Source organism: Rhineura floridana, chromosome 4 (assembly GCF_030035675.1).
Source record: "Rhineura floridana isolate rRhiFlo1 chromosome 4, rRhiFlo1.hap2, whole genome shotgun sequence".
In the NCBI taxonomy this organism is placed as follows: domain Eukaryota; kingdom Metazoa; phylum Chordata; class Lepidosauria; order Squamata; family Rhineuridae; genus Rhineura; species Rhineura floridana.
The window spans coordinates 99,320,668-99,339,207 of NC_084483.1; the positions used below are offsets into that span (position 1 = coordinate 99,320,668).

The 18,540-nt window shown below is 41.1% G+C and overlaps 1 protein-coding gene and 1 long non-coding RNA gene across 2 annotated transcripts in view; one reads left to right on the forward strand and one right to left on the reverse strand.

Moving 5' to 3' along the window:
- The window catches only part of LOC133383317 (uncharacterized), a 29,447-nt gene extending 27,827 nt beyond the window's left edge, over window positions 1–1,620 (reverse strand). The window contains exon 1 of the long non-coding RNA XR_009762243.1: window positions 952–1,620. This is a non-coding gene — a long non-coding RNA (uncharacterized LOC133383317). The remainder of the gene's footprint in view (window positions 1–951) is intronic.
- Window positions 1,069–18,182, forward strand: RNF146 (ring finger protein 146). Its single transcript, XM_061623790.1, has 3 exons — window positions 1,069–1,317; window positions 13,240–13,380; window positions 16,450–18,182. The coding sequence occupies exon 3, from the start codon at window positions 16,451–16,453 to the stop codon at window positions 17,498–17,500; it is 1,050 nt and encodes a 349-aa protein (XP_061479774.1). The 5' UTR covers window positions 1,069–1,317; window positions 13,240–13,380; window position 16,450; the 3' UTR covers window positions 17,501–18,182.
- The last annotated feature ends 358 nt before the right edge of the window (window positions 18,183–18,540 follow it).

Here is an 18,540-nt window from a genome sequence, read left to right on the forward strand (position 1 = left end):
GAAAGGCTGGGTTAGAGTGTTGGACTACGACCTGGGAGACCAGGGTTCGAATCCCCACACAGCCATGAAGCTCACTGGGTGACCTTGGGCCAGTCACTGCCTCTCAGCCTCAGAGGAAGGCAATGGTAAACCCCCTCTGAATACCGCTTACCATGAAAACACTATTCTTAAGGTCGCCATAGGTTGGAATCGACTTGAAGGCAGTCCATTTCATTTGAATCTGCTGGAGGGAGCTTGGATGAGGCAGAGGTATCTTCCGCCCAGCTAGCACAGAGTGCCCCAATGGCAAATGGGCGGAAGCTACTCCCAAGGGAAAGGCTGAGCTGATCCACTGGATCCTCAGATACTTCTGCTGCTATTATGTGACAGACACAATCAGGGCCTCTTTGCTGCACTAGCCTGGGGGTTGTGCCCTTAATTTGTTTTAATCTCTTTTTGTGTTAAACTGTTTCTAATAATGTATTTTACCTTTTTAGGACCTGCCCTGAGACGTACTGGTGAAGGGCGGGTAATAAATTTAATAAACAATGATACGGAATAAATAATTTTCCTGCTCCCTCTCCATTTTCCAACCTGACTGGTGGAGCTAAGGATGCACTAACTAGGGCTTGGCTACTCCATTAAATCCCACTGCTATCAGCCAGGGGTTTCACCTGCATCGCTGGAGTTGAACCACTTAATTAATTACAATTCCTTTGTTCCAAGAATGGTCATCTTAAGATCAGCGACAGGGACTGCTGGCAGAATGAAATGTTCTCCCATTGGATTACAAACATTGCCAATCCTGATGTCACATTTCTGACTGTGTTTATTTGCTGCAAAATAAAGTTGTCATCCTGCGCACCGAACCCTACTCAACGCGGTAGGGCTCCTAAATAAAAGTGCACAGAACAGTCGCTACTTCCTCACCCACCGCGGGGCGGGGGGGAGATTTCGTTATGAGCAACTCACTTGATGATCGTGAGAGGAGAAAGGCACCCAGTACAGCCTCATCTACACAACTCCATTTTCTCCCTTTTCGTTTCCGGTTGCGTTTTGAGATTGACTCCGCCCATATCCGCCTGTAGTTCTTTAGCCCCTCCCTACTTGCGTGCTGACGTCTCTGGAGCTCGAGCGCCTGCTCGCGGCCTCTCTCACGCGGCGGCGGAGGGGGGGGGCAGGGCGGCGTAGAGCAGCCTAATCGCCAGGGGGAGAGAGAAAGATAGACGACGGCTGCCGTTGAAGGAGGGAGAGTGAGAGAGGCGACGGCGACTCATCCCCTTCAGCTGACTGCTTGTGGAGGGATTACGCCACGGAGTGTCTGCTCCTGCGAAGAAGGTGAGTGTGTGAATTAACGAACTGTGTGGCTTTGCCAGTATTCTTCCTTCCGAAGTCTACCATTTGGGGTTGAAGGTTTCCTCTCCCTCTCTCCGCACTCTTTTGCGGCCGGGGCCTTTTTCGCCGTCCCTCACCCTCAGAGGAAGCCTGACACCCTGTCTTTATGACTCCCCCCACCCCCAGCTCTACAGCCGTCTTTCTTATTCCGGGCGGCAGAGCCGAACAAAGGCCCCGTGTCGTCGTCGTTGTCCGCCGCGCGCGCCCTCCGAATGTGGGAACGAGCGAGCCAGACCTGTGGGCCGCGCGCCGGGGTCACCAATTGGGTCCGGCCTCTCTCCCACCCCCCCGCTCCTTCCTCTCTCTTCGTAATATGTTCGGATGGTCATGTGTTTGGGAACCCTTCTCCAGTTTACTCCCCCCCCTTGTTTCTTTTTGTATTTTTCTTTTTGTATTTTTGTATTCTTTCTTTTTGTATTTTTAGTATTTGGTGGGGAGGAGAGTGTTTCTGGGTATGACAATATTTGAACGCTTTTATCCCCTGTAGTTGTTTGTCTTCCATTTCTCTCTCTCTCTCTCTGTCTTAATCGCTGACTTTTGAGAAGAGGGAAACAAAACAACTGTTTCCTCCAATCTTTGAAGATTAGGAGATCAGGTGGAATTTAGAACTGTCATTGTTGATATACCTGTATAGAGTAAGAAGCGAGATGATAACTTTTTGTGGGTCTGATAACTGGTTATAGTTTTAAGTGGAAAGCTCTGTTACAGGATTTCAAATACTAGTTGGTGAGAAGAGGTATTGTTTCACTTGTGATAGATCCCTCAAATGAACAGTGGGGGATGCCTGAAGAAAATGGTCCTAGCTCTCCCTTTGCTGCGCCACTTTTGAGGGGAGGGGAACAGAACAAAGAGACACAGGATACCATCGTTTAATACAATTGACAGCAACTGATCTTCTGGATTTTCTATCATTATGGGGGCAGTATAATCTGCCTATGAATATTATTTTATTGTTATAAACTTCTTTGAAAGAACTGTGGTTGAAAAGCAGCATACAGATCCCTTTTTAATAAGCACTGGTATGTAATTTGTATGGTTTTAATTTTATTTTTTAAAATATGCTTTTAGGTTGAGAGAAGGTGAGATTGACTAAATTTAAGTTTTTGATCATGAGGCCTATTACTAATTGTTTTTCAATTTTGTAGGTCTTCAATTTGAAAAACTTCAAACCTAGTAATAGCAGCTGAATTGGGTATTAAAGCCAAAATACTGTTTACACAACACCTTAATATGCACACATGTCTTTGTCACTGCATTTTTTGCTGTTACTAAATGTCCTGAGCACTTTGGAGCAGTGAATCAAATAGTTGAAAATATCTAATGTTGAGAACTCACCTTATTTTTCAGTTCAGGCAACATGGTCTCAGCATTTGGAGCTGAGGTTTTTGAGGCAAAAATGTGAAATTAAACAGTTTGCTGGACAAATTAATTAAGTTAACTGTTCAAATGTTTATGGATATAACTGGAGACATACTCTTATTGATAATGTGTGTATGTAAAGGTGCTTCACATGTCCTAGATGTACCAGACTCTAAACAGAGAGGGTTATTACATGGCCTGGAAACTATTGGATGTGGTTTTTTGTAGCCAGTGACAAATGACTGAAAACAGATATCTGTACCCTTATGCAGAAAACTGCAGACATAGCAGGCATCTGTGTGCTGTCTGCTGCTTTTGCAGCTACACTCACCTCAATGCATGTTAACCCACAGGTGTTGCCCCATGACTAGATATAGGCCATCTCACCCTTCATCTTAGCCTATTGCACCTTAGAACTGTAGGCCTGCAAATGGAAGCGCAGTACATTATCAGTGGATTGAGAAGGTTGGTTTGATAGTTCATGTCCTGTTCCTAAATTTATATTACCAACTTGAAAATATGGACATGGGTTTCTCATCATTGGATAAAGGATGGGAGTGCCCTGCTTTTTAAACTCAGCTGTCAGATTTGTCTTCCACCTTTCCCTAATTGTTCAATATAGGTGGGATGAGCACGTGATTTTAACTTTACAAGTTTTCTTTGCATATGCTTTCTGGTAATATTTTCAACATTTTGTCTATACTTGAATTTATATTGTGTTGAGATAACAGGGATAGAAAGCACCAGGAAGTACTTTATTTCTACAGTTGAGATTACTGAAAGATGGCAACTTTTGATGAAAGTATATCAGCTACTCTGCAGCAGTCCTGTTTGAGCCTTGGGTTTTCCTTGCTGTGTGTAAATGGGAAATGAAAATATGTTTGTGATCTACTTTGTCACAGATAAACACAGGAAATTGACTGATTGATCTACAAGACGATTGGGAATAGTTAGTAAATAGAAATTATATTTGAAAAGCAGCAAATTGGTTAACCAATGTCAGAAACATACAGTAGGGCCCCTCTCATACAGTGGGTTATATTCCAGACCCCCGCCGAAAAGCAAAAACTGCTGAACAGTGGAATCCATTGAATAGAATGGTGTGCGATGCCCCAAAACCGCCGTAAAAGTGGAACAAGCGCCATATGAGTGGGGCTTTAGTCTAATTGCATCTAATTGAGACTGCCACATTAGCGAAACGCCGTAAAGAAAATGGACAAATCCATAGATAAAGCAATATTCAAGAACAAATACATGTTTTTAAAATCTAGTAGCCACTGAAAATGAATTATCAGAACAAAAAACTATGTAAGAATTTCTATAGGTAGGAGAATAAAGATAGCTGAACTAGAATCAGCCTTTTCCCACTGGAATGCATCACAGTATAAAAGATACTGTATCTGAGTTTAGAATTGAACATTCTGGGACTGAAATCTGTTTCTGTGAAATGAATGGGCAAATTACTTTTGTTCCTACTAAGTATTCCATTGGTTTGGCTATGATTGTTAAAATGTATTCTGTTTCGGAGAAATGGCTATTTATTTGCAAGGCCTTTCAGTTGTAGGCCACCCAGTTAGTAGACAGTCTTAAAAACAGTACAATTTTTTAAAAAATTAGGATGAGGTACCTAATGATACTCTGATTTAGAGCTGTAGCTCTGCATATGGAAATCACAACCATGGTATCTTACACATTCTATCTCTGAGAAAACCCATAGCATGTTTTTATAAATGCCTTTTTATCTGTAAGTCCTTAGATTGGAACATAGGGTTAATCAGAGAATCCTATCTGTGTATAGTGCTGCATGCTGGGGACCTTGATGGCAATGGTATTAGATAGTAGCCACTTTAAAAAACAGATGTTAATGGATATTGCTGATTCCAGTAGCTGCATATCAGTGCTGTGATCTGACACGAATTGGAACAAGTACCTGAGTTGCAGGTACTATCAACACTGGATGGATTTCAGTGGCATGTTAGTTCTGTTCCTGTAGTAGACTTAGGTAGAAAAGTCCTTACTTATTGACGACAACTTCAACTTGAATGGCACAGAAGACATTGTTTGGAAGGAAGAGAATGGGTACTAACAATGATGGCTATGCTCTACCTCTCCTGTCAGAGGCAGTATGCTTCTTAGTACCAGTTGCTGGAAACCACAGGAGGGGAGAGTGCAGTTGGACTCAGGTCCTGATTTTTGGCTTCACACAAGCATCTGATTAGCCACTCTGAGAACAAGATGTTGAACTAGATGGACCATTGATCTGATCCAGCAGGCTGTTTTTATGTTTGTTTATGTTAACGAAATTGAGCAGACAACATGTGCAGGTTGGCATAAGCCATTTTTCAAATTTGCTGCCGGCCATCATCATGCAGCACCTCTCATGAACCATCCACAAAATTTATGTCAACCTAGTGTAGGGGTATTTCAATAATAGCAAATGTAGTATACAATGTTATTGTAATATAATGCCAATAATTGCCAAAATATGTAGAACAGAACAACATGTACCTCAAAATAAGCTTTGGGATGCTACAAATCATGTACACATCCAGAACAAATTTGGCCCTGTCTGGTCCAACACTTTGAGTGCAAGACACTATCAAGGGTGTGACTCTGTACCTATAATAGACAAAATATGTCAACAGAGTCTGGAAGTGTGTACTCCACAGTAAGCTTTGTGCCACCCCCAATGAAGACCCAAATGTCCAGGAGAGTGTTCCTTTCACAAAAATGTTTAATAATCTTTGAGTGTCTCATTGGGAATTCTCTCATGGAGGTATGGATATATATAGTGGCTCAAAGCTTATTTCAGGGTGCCTGTCTCCTGTTCCTTGTTCTCTGCTATATATTCCAGCAATTATTGGCATTATTATATTTTAACAATAAGAACTTAATAAACTTTGGGTCATCCCAAATGATACAAGAGACTATTCTCTACAGTATGACATTGAATCATGTGTGCTCCAACAATTTCTAAGTGAGAGACGCTGTTAGGTATGTGGGCCCATGCCAGTAATAGTCAAAATATGTAGGAGAGAATAAGGAACTAGGAGTTGTGTTCTACACAAATCTTTGACAAATCATGTGTGCACACATTCAAGATATGTTTTGTATGAGATGGAATAGAGCAGGGGTTCCCAAACTCTTGTCTGTGGACTACCAGTGGTCCATGAGCTTCATTCAGGTGGTCTGTGGTATGTCTGCATTAAATATTCATATTTTAATTGTATTTTTATTGCTTCTTATATTTTATATTGTATTTTATTGTATTCCAATTTGAATTCTATATAATTTATTTCTATATAGGAAATAAAAGAAGCAATAAAAGTACAATTAAAGATCATACAGCATCTAGCCCAGTGTATTACAATTGCTCCAACAGGCAGATAAATCATTAAGTGGTTCGTCAAGATCCTCAGCCATTTTCAAGTGTTCCGTGGGCAAAAAAAGTTTGGGAACCATTGGCATAGTGTCACATACGGTTCAATGCTTGGTTTGGGTGCAAGATGCAGACAAGTGCATGGGTCCATACCAATAATTACAAAAAGACGAGTAAGCTAATTCCTGAAGTTGTGAGTGTATAATTGGGGTGGCCCAAAGGTTCTCGTAGGGATGCTTCCCCTCTCCATTTCTTATTTATAGATACTTTGTCTAATATTGGCTAGGTGCTACACTCTTGTCAGTGTCTTACACTCAGGCAATGTATTGGGTCAGACATAATTGTATATCATCTCATAGGAAACAATCTCCTGGACATTTAAGTGCATTATTTGGGGTGGCACAAAGATTATTGTAGACTGCACACCTCTACTTCTTCCTCTATTTACTTATTTATTTATTACATATTTTGCCTTTTGCTCACATAGATTTGTGCTCTTGGCATGGTCTTGCATCCAGAGTGTTAGCCCAGACACAGTTCACTGTTGTGTGTAGAGGACAATGTTCTGGAGCAGTGAGTGTATGATTTGTGGTGATCCAAAGCTTATTGGGGGCTATAGACCCAGATGGATTATTTTCTACATATTTTGGCTATTATTGGCATGGGGTGTCATACTTGTTAATGTCTTGTACCCAAATGAAGCATTAGGCTGGACACAGTTCAATGCTGTCTTATCCAGGATACTTCTCCTGGAGGTGTGGTGGTCTAAAGTTTTTTTGGGGGGGGGGTGCATGCCCCCAGTTTCTTGTTATCTTCCACATCTTTTTTTAAAGATTTTTTAAAAGATGCTTTGTTTTAACATGTATTAATATGTTTTGGAGTGTTTTTAGTGTTTCTGTTTTCTGTCCTTAGCTCCTTCAAGGAGGAAGGGCAGAATATAAATTTAATAATAAATAGATTAAATAAATAAATATTTTGACAATTATTGGGATTATGTCATTATTGTAATATTATTTAATATAACAGGTTATTCATCCCCAAACTTATAGTTTGACATAAATGTTGTGGATGTGGATGCCATGGCCCATGAGATAGATGCTGTAAGACAGCCAGCAGCAATTTTGGAAAACGGCTTCCTCAGACTTTTGGTGCTCCATTCATGATGTCTGCTCAAGTTTTTTTTCATTCCAAACTATATCTTTTATGTTATCTAAGTGGAAATTGCCATCAGTAATGACTTTCCTATGGAATTCATGGAGGGGAATATATGCCTCACATCCTAGTGAGATTCAGAATGCACATTAAAATATACATTGAAAAGAAAGTAATGTAACATGGAAAATAGCATTCATATTAAGATGTGTATTTTTGACATGTATCTGAATTATATAGATGGTAGGTTTTTGCACATACGTATCTCCTGCATGTTGTGCAGGTGGTTGTGGCTCCGTGGATATGGATCTATACTTGATAGATGGGACAGGACCATCTTTCTAAGTTGTAATTCTTCTATAAATGGTTGTGGCCAAATATTACTATTATTAACATTTATTACCCACCCTTCACCTAGAGGTCCCAGGTGAGTTGTAACAATTTTAAAGTACAGCATTCAAAACAATGAAAAACAACCTACAATCACAAAATAGGGTGGGTCCTAACACACACACACACACACCAGGTGCCAAAGGCCAAAGTAAAGACGTGCACCTTCAGCCTTCACCTAAAACTGTACAATGAAGTTGTCAGTTGCACCTCTGTGGGGAGGGAGTTCCACAACTTTGGGGCTGCCAGCTTCCAAGGGTGGAACTACCAAAAGACTTCCCTCTACTGATCTCAACACCTGAGAGGGTCTGCAGGGAAGGAGACTGTCTTTCAGATATTTGGGACCTAAATCATTTAGGGCTTTAAACACTAATGTGAGCACCTTGAATTGGGGCCAGAAATGAACTGGCAGGCAGTGCAGCTGTTTTAAAACAGGGGTTATATGAGATCTAAAAGCAACTCCAGCCAGTAATCTGGGCACTGCATTTGGACCAGTTGAAGTTTCTGAGTCATCTTCAAGGGCATCTCCATGTAGAGCACATTGCAATAATCTAATCTGGAAGCTAACAGAGCATGGAGTACTGTGACCAAGTCATCCCTGTTCAAAAGGGGCTGAAGCTGGCAAACCAGCCGGAGCTGGAAAAAGGCACTCGTAGCCACTGAGGCCACCAGAGCCTCCAGTGACAATATTGGATCCAGGAATACCTCCAATCTGCAGACCTGCTCCTTCAAGTGGAGTACAGCCCCATCTAGAACAGGCTGCCTTCCCACCTCCTGGACATGAGAATGCTGGACACATCTCTGTCTTTTAAGGATTTAGTTTCAATTTATTGCTGACATCCAGCCCATCACTGCCTCCAAACATCGGTTCAGCACCTCAGCTACCTCTCCTGATTCAGATGGAACCATGAGATAGAGTTGGGTGTTGTCTGCATATTGATGACACCTAACTCCAAAACTCCTGATGACTGCTCCCAATGGCTTCATATAGATGTTAAATAGGATGGGGAACAAGATGGAACCTTGCAGAACACCATAGGACAGCTTCCATGGTGCCAAACAGTAGCCTCCCATAACTGCTTTTTGGAAGCACCCCTGGAGGTATGAGCAGTACCACTGAAGCATAGTGCCCCCAATCCATACCTCCTTGAGACATTCCAAAAGGACACTCTGGTCAATAGTATCAAAAGCTGCTGAGAGACCAAGGAAAATGAGCAAGGTCTCACTCCTCCTATCTGCTTCCTGACCAGTGTCATAAACCAGGGTGGCCAAGGCAGTTTCAGTGCCATGGCCAGGCCTGAAGCCAGACTGGAATGGATCCAAGTAATCAGTTTCCTCCAAGCATGCTTTGAGGCTAAACCACTACCACCTTCTTGAGCACCTTGCCCCAAAAGGAAATATTTGCCACTGGGTGATAGTTGTTAAACACTTTTGGATCCAGAGAGGTCCTCTTAAAGATGGGGGACACCACTGCCTCCTTCAAGGCAGATAGTAATTTCCCCTCCTTCAGTGAATCACTCCATGGACCCACCAAGGTAACCCCCTGTGGCTAACATTAAGAAGCCAAGATGGGCCAGGGGCCAGGTGGTTGCCCGCACTTCTTCAAACAGCTTGTCCACATCCTCAGGCCGCAGTAATTGCAACTGATCCAGTGCAGATGGAGCAGTGCTTTCAATGCCTCCATTGGACTTGCTCTAACTGTGACGTCCAACTCTGTCTGAATCTGAGCAATTTTGTCCCTGAAGTGTCTTGCAAAGTTGTTGCAGCAGGCTTCCAAGGGTATCAGAGCAATGGTCTCTTGGCCAGATGACAAAAGCCCATTCACCACTTGGAAAAGCTGTGCCAGCTGGCTATTTGTGGATGCAGTGGTGGCAGAGAAGTAGGCTTTCTTCACCATTGCCACATGGTAGGAACAATGGTGCAACCTTACCTGTGTCTGGTCAGATTTGGAGCAAGATTTATGCCACCTACGTGCCAGCTGCTGACCCTCCCATTTCATTGCACACAGGCCACTGGAGTAGCAAGGTGACCTACATGCTCAACAATGATGGTAGCCTACCTCTTTTGGGTATCTTATCACCAAATGTCCTGGGAACTACATGATGTGTATAGAACACTTCTTCTCTGTCCTCATAAGCAAGAGTGTTCATTTAATACTGTCATTACACTATGTTGGTACAAGGGGATTTTCTTGGTGATTACTCTCTGCCTCTCAAACTCCGTATCCTCATATTCCCCAAACCTGAATCTCTTCAGAGGTGCTGTAAGACTGTCCTAATTGGGCCAGTGTTTAGTTAGAAGTAAATAAGCAGTGTTCTACAAAATAAAACACACAGTTTCTTGGTATAAAGATAGATGAAAGTATAATTCATGTATTTCAATCTAACTAGAAGAGTTTATAACTACTGGGTCTTCAGCGTATGACAGATTAAATGTCTTTACTATCCTTTGACTGAAAAGCACTTACTATACTTGCCTTTAAAGCACTGATAGCCATTAAAAATTATTTCAACACTTTAATCTTATAATTATACTGTGATTCTTTTCCTAAAGATAATTACATGCTTATTTCAGTAAAAAGCACACTATCAAAACTCTCCACATTTAATTATTCATCTTTCTTCCTTCTATCCAGTGGATTGGAGATTGTTTCATCCTTGCAGGTAGAAAACATTGTGACTTTCAAGTAGTATATACCTAAGATTCAAAGGCTGTTGCAATGCAGCTGTTCTTCATAACAAATTTGTCCTGTCTAACAGGCAACTTAAATTATGAGATGGATAATACTATTAACTATCATGTACAACATAAGGCTGGCTGAATCTCTCAGGGGGGATTTCAAATGCCTGTTTGCATTCTTTTCCTGTGTTTTCCTTTGTCTATCAAAAGTGGAGATGGGAGAATGAGTGCATCACTATGTATACCTTTCTCCGCTCCCTGAATTTAGGGGCATGTTACAGAGTTTGTGCCAGTTTTTGTAGCCTCATACAACCACTAGCTGCATTGCAGAGCCCATTTATGTTTGAGGCTCACATGCTGTATGAATTTCTGGGAAAGTGAAGAGCTTGTGTGCTTCTGATGTAGAACTCAGCATGAAGGGGTAGACATCAGGGATGAGAGAGAGAGAGGGCACAAACAAAACAGTGAATAAAGGCAGAATGGAGACCTGCGGTAGAGAAAGAATAGGGTCTTCAGCAATGAAGTACAGTGTTACAGGAGATGGAAGTGCAGAGACCTATGGTCCTACGGATAGAGAACTGTTGTGGGATACAGAGAAAAGAGTAAGATATTGGGTAGGGAAACTTGCACTGTGGAATGAGGAGTTCAGATAGAGCTGTGTTGATGCTGAGAGGAGCCCACTATGGGGCCCAGAGAGAAACGGGGGAAGTAATATGATGGGTAAAAAAGATTAGTTTAAAAATAACATATGGAGTTACAATTGTAACTTAAAAGCTTTTTCTACTGTTTAACATAGCATCTGGTCATCATCCGTTAGTAAAAATCTAAAAGTGGCAATCCAAATTGAGTGTGTTTCTCTGCCATAGAAATATGTTTTAAAAGGGGAAAAAATCACGATACCTGTATAACCTGCTTTTAGTTCTTGTTAAAAAAAGTTGTAAAACAATTATATGTGGCAGACAAAGGACTTCAGTATGGAGGTCATTACTCAAAAGGTTTTAATTGGAAGTTCAGCCCAAACTTTACCAATAACCTCTCTGCAGGTCTTACTGATTTGTTGACTTTTTCAGCTGTATTTATACGAGATGAGTCTAATGTATGCAGCAAAAAAATCACTTAAATAGGTATGCTTAGGCAATTGAAAATGCTGCATTCTCAAGTTCAATAAAAGCTGCCTTTCAGTGTAACTTGCAGAAAATGAAATGTAATGCATCTTGGTTAGATAGCGGTCTAGACACAAATTATTGTGTTTAAAAACTTGAACTAAACAGGACTGGTAAATGCTGTGAATCAGAACCATTCAGTTTGGTTGGGTGAGTTTCAGGGTTGCCATGAGAAAAGGTTGAAGATGATGCAGAAGAAAGAAGAGCATCATATTAGGTGAAATAGTAGGACTTGAATTTTGAGTGTCTTTGCCCTGAAACAGCAGGACTCAGGATATCCTGCGTTAACAATCCCAAGAGAATATTAAAGAAATAATATAATGGCTGTTGCTGTTCAGAAGGTTTCCCAGCCTTCTGGGGGGACTAATTTATTTTTCAGAGCAGCTTACTTTAATTGCCATGTGATTTTTTAAAATTTTTGTTTAACAAATTTATATACCATTTGGTTGTGAATAGAACCTCTTAAGCAGTTTAAAAAAACCCTTAAAATTGTCAGTAGAAGTAAGAACTATATATATAAATTAAAATCAACAGTTAAACCAAAAACAGATTAAGACACATGTCAATTTCTAAATATCTCGATAGGCTTGCCTGTACAAAAATGTTTTTGCAGGCACTGACGAGTACAGCACAGCTGCCTGCCTGATGTCAATAGGCAGGGAGTTCTAAAGTGCAAGTGCTGCCACACTAAAAGATCAGTTTCTTATAAATGCAGAACAGTGGCAGTTCTGCAGAATGAAGCGATTGAGTTGGCATATATGGGATAGAGCCATTCCTCAAGTAAACTTGTCCCAGGCTACTATGGGCTTTATATGCTCATAGTGTACTTATTATATATACTAATACCTTGAACTTGGTCTAGTAACAAACCAGCAACCAGTGCAGATCTCTGCTGGCTGACAGGGTCTGACTTCTGCCAGCAACTACACTGAAACATTCTGCAATAACTGCAGTTTCCAGATTAAGTGCAAGGGAAACCCCATATAACATGTGTTGCAGTAATCCAGTCACCAATGCTGCTTGTACTACTGTGGTCAAGCTCTCCCAGTTTAGGAACAGCTCTAGCTGTTGTACCATATGCAGCTGGTAAAAGGCATTTGTAGCCACTGAGGCTGCCATCCCCAGACTGCAGACCTCCTTCAGGGGGAGTGCACCTCCATCCAAGGCAAGCTGTTAACCAATTTCTCCAACCCAGTGCCTCTGTGATCTTAAAGGGACTTTAGAGAACTTGTCCATTGAATAAAAAAATATTTCAGATGTAAATAACCTTTTAGCATATGCATGTCACTGAATTTCCTGTGGAAGAACTTCCAAATGGAAGGCCATTGGCTTTGCTGGAAGCTTTGCCATTGCCTCCTCTGCTCTTAGATCCAACCCTATTGGCAGCAATATTGCGCTCCAGTGCAAGAGAGACAAGACAGTGTAGCCCCCTTCATTGACCTGCCTGGGACCAACTGCCATTTGGCTCCTTCTCTCCCAGAACTCGTGCAGTCACTTTCGACCTGCTCATTATGTAACAGTATAAAGTAGTTGATTCCTGAATTTGCTTATTTTCTCCGCATTTCTTTTTGTGTATGTTCTGTTGTAAGCCATTATTATTGTTATTGTGTATATATATAACAATTAAGAAGTATTATCATGGGTGGTTGGGCAGAAAGGTGATATTTATATTTATGAACTACATTTATAAATATTTGGTTACTCTTAAGTCTGATAGTACTTTATTTTTTCCTTAACTTGCAGTGGAACACTGACATTGCTTATGTCCAGGAAGCAGCATGCAAGAAGATTAAGTTTATAAGTGGAAAACAAGGCACTCAGCACTTGGTTAAAGATGATTTAAGTTTGCAATATGTATCAAGAAAAGTGATAAGAAGAAAAAAGGTAAGGTCAATGTGATATAGATCTTGTATGTGTCCGAGTTGTGAATTCAGAGTTCAGGTATGACTTGTACTTGACATGGTGAACCATTAGGTCGGACGCAGAGTAAAAAGTCTAGAACTGGTAAAAGAACTGGCTCTGTCTGTGTGTAGCATTGATGGCTATCTCCCACCACCAATCTCCTGAATAAATTTGTATAGCTGTTAAACAGCAGGTTAACATTTTGGACCAGTCAGCCTAGATTCATAGGGATTTAATAGTAGTCCCTCAGCCAGGGCTGTGGAGTCGGTATGTCAAACCTCCAACTCCTCTATTTTTCTACTGTCCGACTCCTTCATAAACGGCAAATGTATATTAATTTTTCTACTGTCTGACTCTGACTCTGACTCCTTCATAAATGGCAAATGTATATTAATGTATTAATATTAAAATATTAATTTTATTTTGAAGTCGGAGTCAGTACATTTCTTCCGACTCTACCCAAAAGTGCTTCCGACTCCGACTCCACAGCCCTGTCCTCAGCACAATGTTTTGGAATTAGCCACCCAGATAGGAGTGGAAGCACTGAAATTCCATGTCTCCTATTCCCAAACCAAGCACCCATCCAGATGGATAACATTGTGAATAGTACTTAAAGCCATTGAGGGAGATAATGGAGTTAGCCAGATCCTACCCTCCCTGTCCTTCACCCAGCATAGACTACCAGGATGACCAAGACAAAACCAGGCTTGGCCACAAGGTTCAACTTGTATTTGTAGTTCTAAGAAGCAGGCTGATACGTTTTGGAGCCACTCTGTCTTTCCAATTTGAATTGTTATTTGGGACCTAGGTAGATCTTTTAAAAATGAGGTCTGATTTCCTCTATATCCCCATTAAATATCATGGGGAAACTAAATATGACGATAGCTTTTTTCCCTTTCCACAGAAGTAGATCATGTTTTCAGGCATAGCAGCCCCTCCAGATTGGATTAAGCTTGCCAAATTAAAGGCAGATACATCCAGGGGGTTTTGTGTAGGGCACCTTTGAAGTAGGGGGCGTCTAAACAAAGGAAAAATCTATACTTCTGGGTTTTCTGACAGAATTGCATGTAATTGGCTGTCATGATCACCCCATGGTCAGAATTACAGCTACAGTGGTTCTTCTACAAGGTCAGGCTTTGCTGTTTTGGGGCGAGTACAGTGAGAATCATGGGTGTGCGTGGGAAAAGCAACATAGATCCCCAGGGAAGAGTGTTAGCCCAAAGGTCAGTGGAGGGGATGCTTCTGCCCCCATGGATTTTTGGGGATACCAAAGAGAACTCTTCATTGACTTCCATAGGGAAAGACATGGATCATGTGAAAAACAATGTTTAATTCCTCCCTGAAATCACTGTGATTGTGGAAGGCCCAGGGAAAATAATTCACAGTGATTAAATGCTAGACCTGTCTGTCAGAATGAAAGATCTCCCCCCCACCTCCTCCCCTCTCAAGCTGTGTGTGTACCCAGTCATCTTAGATTAGTTTCTCAGAAAAAGGGGAAATTATTGTGTGCACAGGCAAAGGCCACAGAACCTTGTTAACTCCATGATCCAACTCAGAAACCTGAGAACCTTCCTCGCACCCAGTTTGCCTCATAATTCAGGGCATACCTGGAGCTGATGCACACTCTTAGCCAGGAACCATATTGAAGTGAATCTAGATAATCAACTTGTATCCAAATGAGCCTTGAGTTGCATGGCAACCATTCGTGCAGGCGTTTTTTATATAAAAATGCCCCACACTAACCAACATTTGTGTTTTCCAGTTATTTTCCTTTCTTCTATTAACCTACTAAAAGTACTTATTAAAGCACAGTCTGTTAAACATAAATTAAAATTACTTGTTTTCACTCAACAACATATTAGTCTATTAAAGAAGGGGTGGGCGAAAAGTAGATCAGGATCTACTTGTAGATCTCTCAGTGATTTGAAGATCAGCAAGGATTTCTGACTCTCAAATATTTAACAACGGCAACAGTATGGCTTCCCTCACCCCTCTCCCATATACTGCTGATATGAAGAACCGAGTTTGTAACCAGCAGTAGAGTTTTGTTGGTAAGGACTGTGACCTCCATTCAGTTTTGGTACTCAAAAACAAATTCCTGGGTTCAGGATTCTTTAATTCTAAGTATGTATTTTGCACCTGGTGCTGGTTGGTGGATCTCTAGTAAAATCAAAGTAGATTCCACAAACCTGAAACCTGCCCTCCCATATATTAAAGGACTGCACTATTATAACAGTGTAGCATCTTAAATTGAGTTTGTCGTAGGATACAGGGTTATTGTTTTGTGAAAGACAAATATTCAGAAAATGTTACCTCATAGTCTTCCTGATTCTGGCCCGTTAACTTGTGCAGTAGAGATCTTGGTACTGTGTACTGTCTACCCAATTGACTTTTTAAAGACAGTACTGAATGAAATAGAGTTTTATACAATATTTTTCTGGACAGCATACCACACGATTTAATGAGGTGATTTCTACACTTTGAACTATAGTAGTATACATTTTTGGAACAGGCTTTTTACCAGTGTGAGAAGTTGGAAATTTTGAGTGTGGCAGACTTAAGAATCAGCAAAAAAGTCTTAATACTTCCTGGCAGTAGTGGTAGAGATTGGACACAAAATCTTTCTGGCATACAGTTATCCTGATGTTGAAACATTAAAATACAGTTGTGTTTCACCATCTCTCTAGTGTGGTATTGCAAACTCTGTTTATCATATTTGCACCGTGCCATTCAGGGCATTATGTATTAGGTTGGCTCACTTTATTCTTGTAACAATTGTATGAGGTTGAGAGAGAGCTACATGGCCAGACAACAGCTTAAGTCCAGATCTTGCAATCCACATTCATTTTCTGCAAAAGACTAGTTCTCATTGCAGATTGTTACTTGGTTTTGTCAGTTTATCAAAGGCTTCTTATACTTTCCTGTTCATGTATACTTTTGTAACATTAAAATATTCAGATGTTATTAACAGTTGAGGATAAAGTCTTATAGTTGGGCAATGCAGGTTAACAATAGATGCTGCCAAATTATGATATTTTTGATCCTCTCTAGGATGGCCGGTTGTGGTGAGATTGATCACTCAATCAACATGCTTCCCACAAACAGGAAGGCAAATGAATCCTGTTCTAGTGCAGTACCACCTCTTATGGTCCCTGAATGTGCTATCTGTCTGCAAACATGTGTCCACCCTGTGAGTCTACCTTGTAAACATGTCTTCTGTTATCTGTGTGTGAAAGGAGCCTCCTGGCTGGGAAAGCGATGTGCACTCTGTCGTCAGGAGATCCCGGAGGACTTTCTTGATAAGCCAACCTTACTTTCACCTGAGGAACTTAAAGCAGCCAGTAGAGGCAATGGGGAATATGCTTGGTACTATGAAGGCAGAAATGGATGGTGGCAGTATGATGAACGTACCAGTAGGGAGCTTGAAGATGCCTTTTCGAAAGGTAAAAAGAGCACTGAAATGTTAATTGCTGGGTTCTTGTATGTGGCAGATCTTGAGAACATGGTTCAGTATAGGAGAAATGAGCATGGACGCCGCAGGAAAATAAAACGGGACATAATAGATATCCCAAAGAAGGGAGTGGCTGGGCTTAGATTGGACTGTGACTCTAATGCTGTCAATCTAGCAAGAGAGAGCTCTGCTGATGGTGCAGACAGTACACCAGCTCTAGGAGCTGCTGCTGGGCAGCCTCTAGCGACTATTTCCGTTAGACCCCTTCCTTCACTAGATGGTCAGCCGACAAGCCCTGCAACACCATCACCTGATGCAAGCACTCTAGAGAACTCTTTTGCCAACCTGCAAATAAATGGAGACAGTATGGTTGAAAGGAGCCATAGGGGTGAGGGAGAAGAAGACCATGAATCATCGTCTTCTGGTAGGGTGCCAGTTCTTGACACCTCCATTGAGGAAACAGAATCGGATGCTAGCAGCGATAGTGAGGATGTGTCTGCCCAACTTCAGCTGCCTGTATCCTCTGCTCAGCAGAGACATCTGAATGCAAATCAGTCAGCCTTGGATAGACCAGTGGTGGGGAGTGGGGTGGGAAGCACCAGTGTAAGATCTAGAAGGCCTGATGGACAGTGCACAATAACTGAAGTTTAAATCTAGAGCCATGTTTTGAAAACTCAGTCTTGTATATGTACATTTTGTCTGTATTTGCATTGCACTCCAGCCTAGCAATGTAATTAACGCGTTTCAGGGTGGGATGAGGGGAAAGGGAAAACCAAACTAGTCCTCTAACTTTAAGAAAATCTCTTAATATGTCCTGGCTGGAAGACTCCATGTTTGAAGAAAAAACTGGGGGTGTGTTAATGATTTGACAGCTACTTAGCAATACCCAGTTTCATAAATGTCTCATATTTTATTTTGTAGTATGTTTCTGTCCCCCCAGTAAAACCCTGTCCCTCTTTTGACCAATGTGTATTCACTATACAACTTGGAACTGTCATCATTCTTTGTTGCATAAGAATCTTTACTATCTGCATGGATTGATGTATGGAAGGCAAACCAAACTGGAAATGAACAAGATTTGGGGGTATGAACAGGATGCTTAATTTTAACATACAGTAGGTGTGACTTCTAAAGTTCAGATGTTTTACTAAACGAAGAGCAATCATCTTCCTCAATGAAATGTAAAATAATGTTTGTTGCAGAGTTTTACTTGTAAACACTTCATGGTGTCTTCATTGGCTCTTCTGTCTGGTCCCTGTAGCTTGTTTGTGTCTTGTACTGTCTTGTTTTTGTTACAAAATTTATAATTTAATAAACTACATTTTATCAACTATCTGCGCTCTGTTTCCACACGGGAGCGTAACCATGTCATCTTGAAGGCAGTTACCAAAGGAGGAATGGACACTGCATAAGTGCATTGAAAATCAGCATGAAACACATCTGGTGTCGAAGATGATTAAAACATTTACACGTCTGAAAGCAAGATTCTTGAACAGTAGGGTCCATAGCTTGAAAATGGTGTCAGATATGGCATTATTAAAGCTCATTCACTTCTTCTGCAGTGCCTAATCTGTCAGAATGATGGGAAGTCAGCAGAAATTTGTTATGTAATGAGATTACCAAAATATCAACCTGTGGTTTGGCTTTCTGCCTAAGCATCATCTATGAAAACATACTTCTCAGGCTTCTAT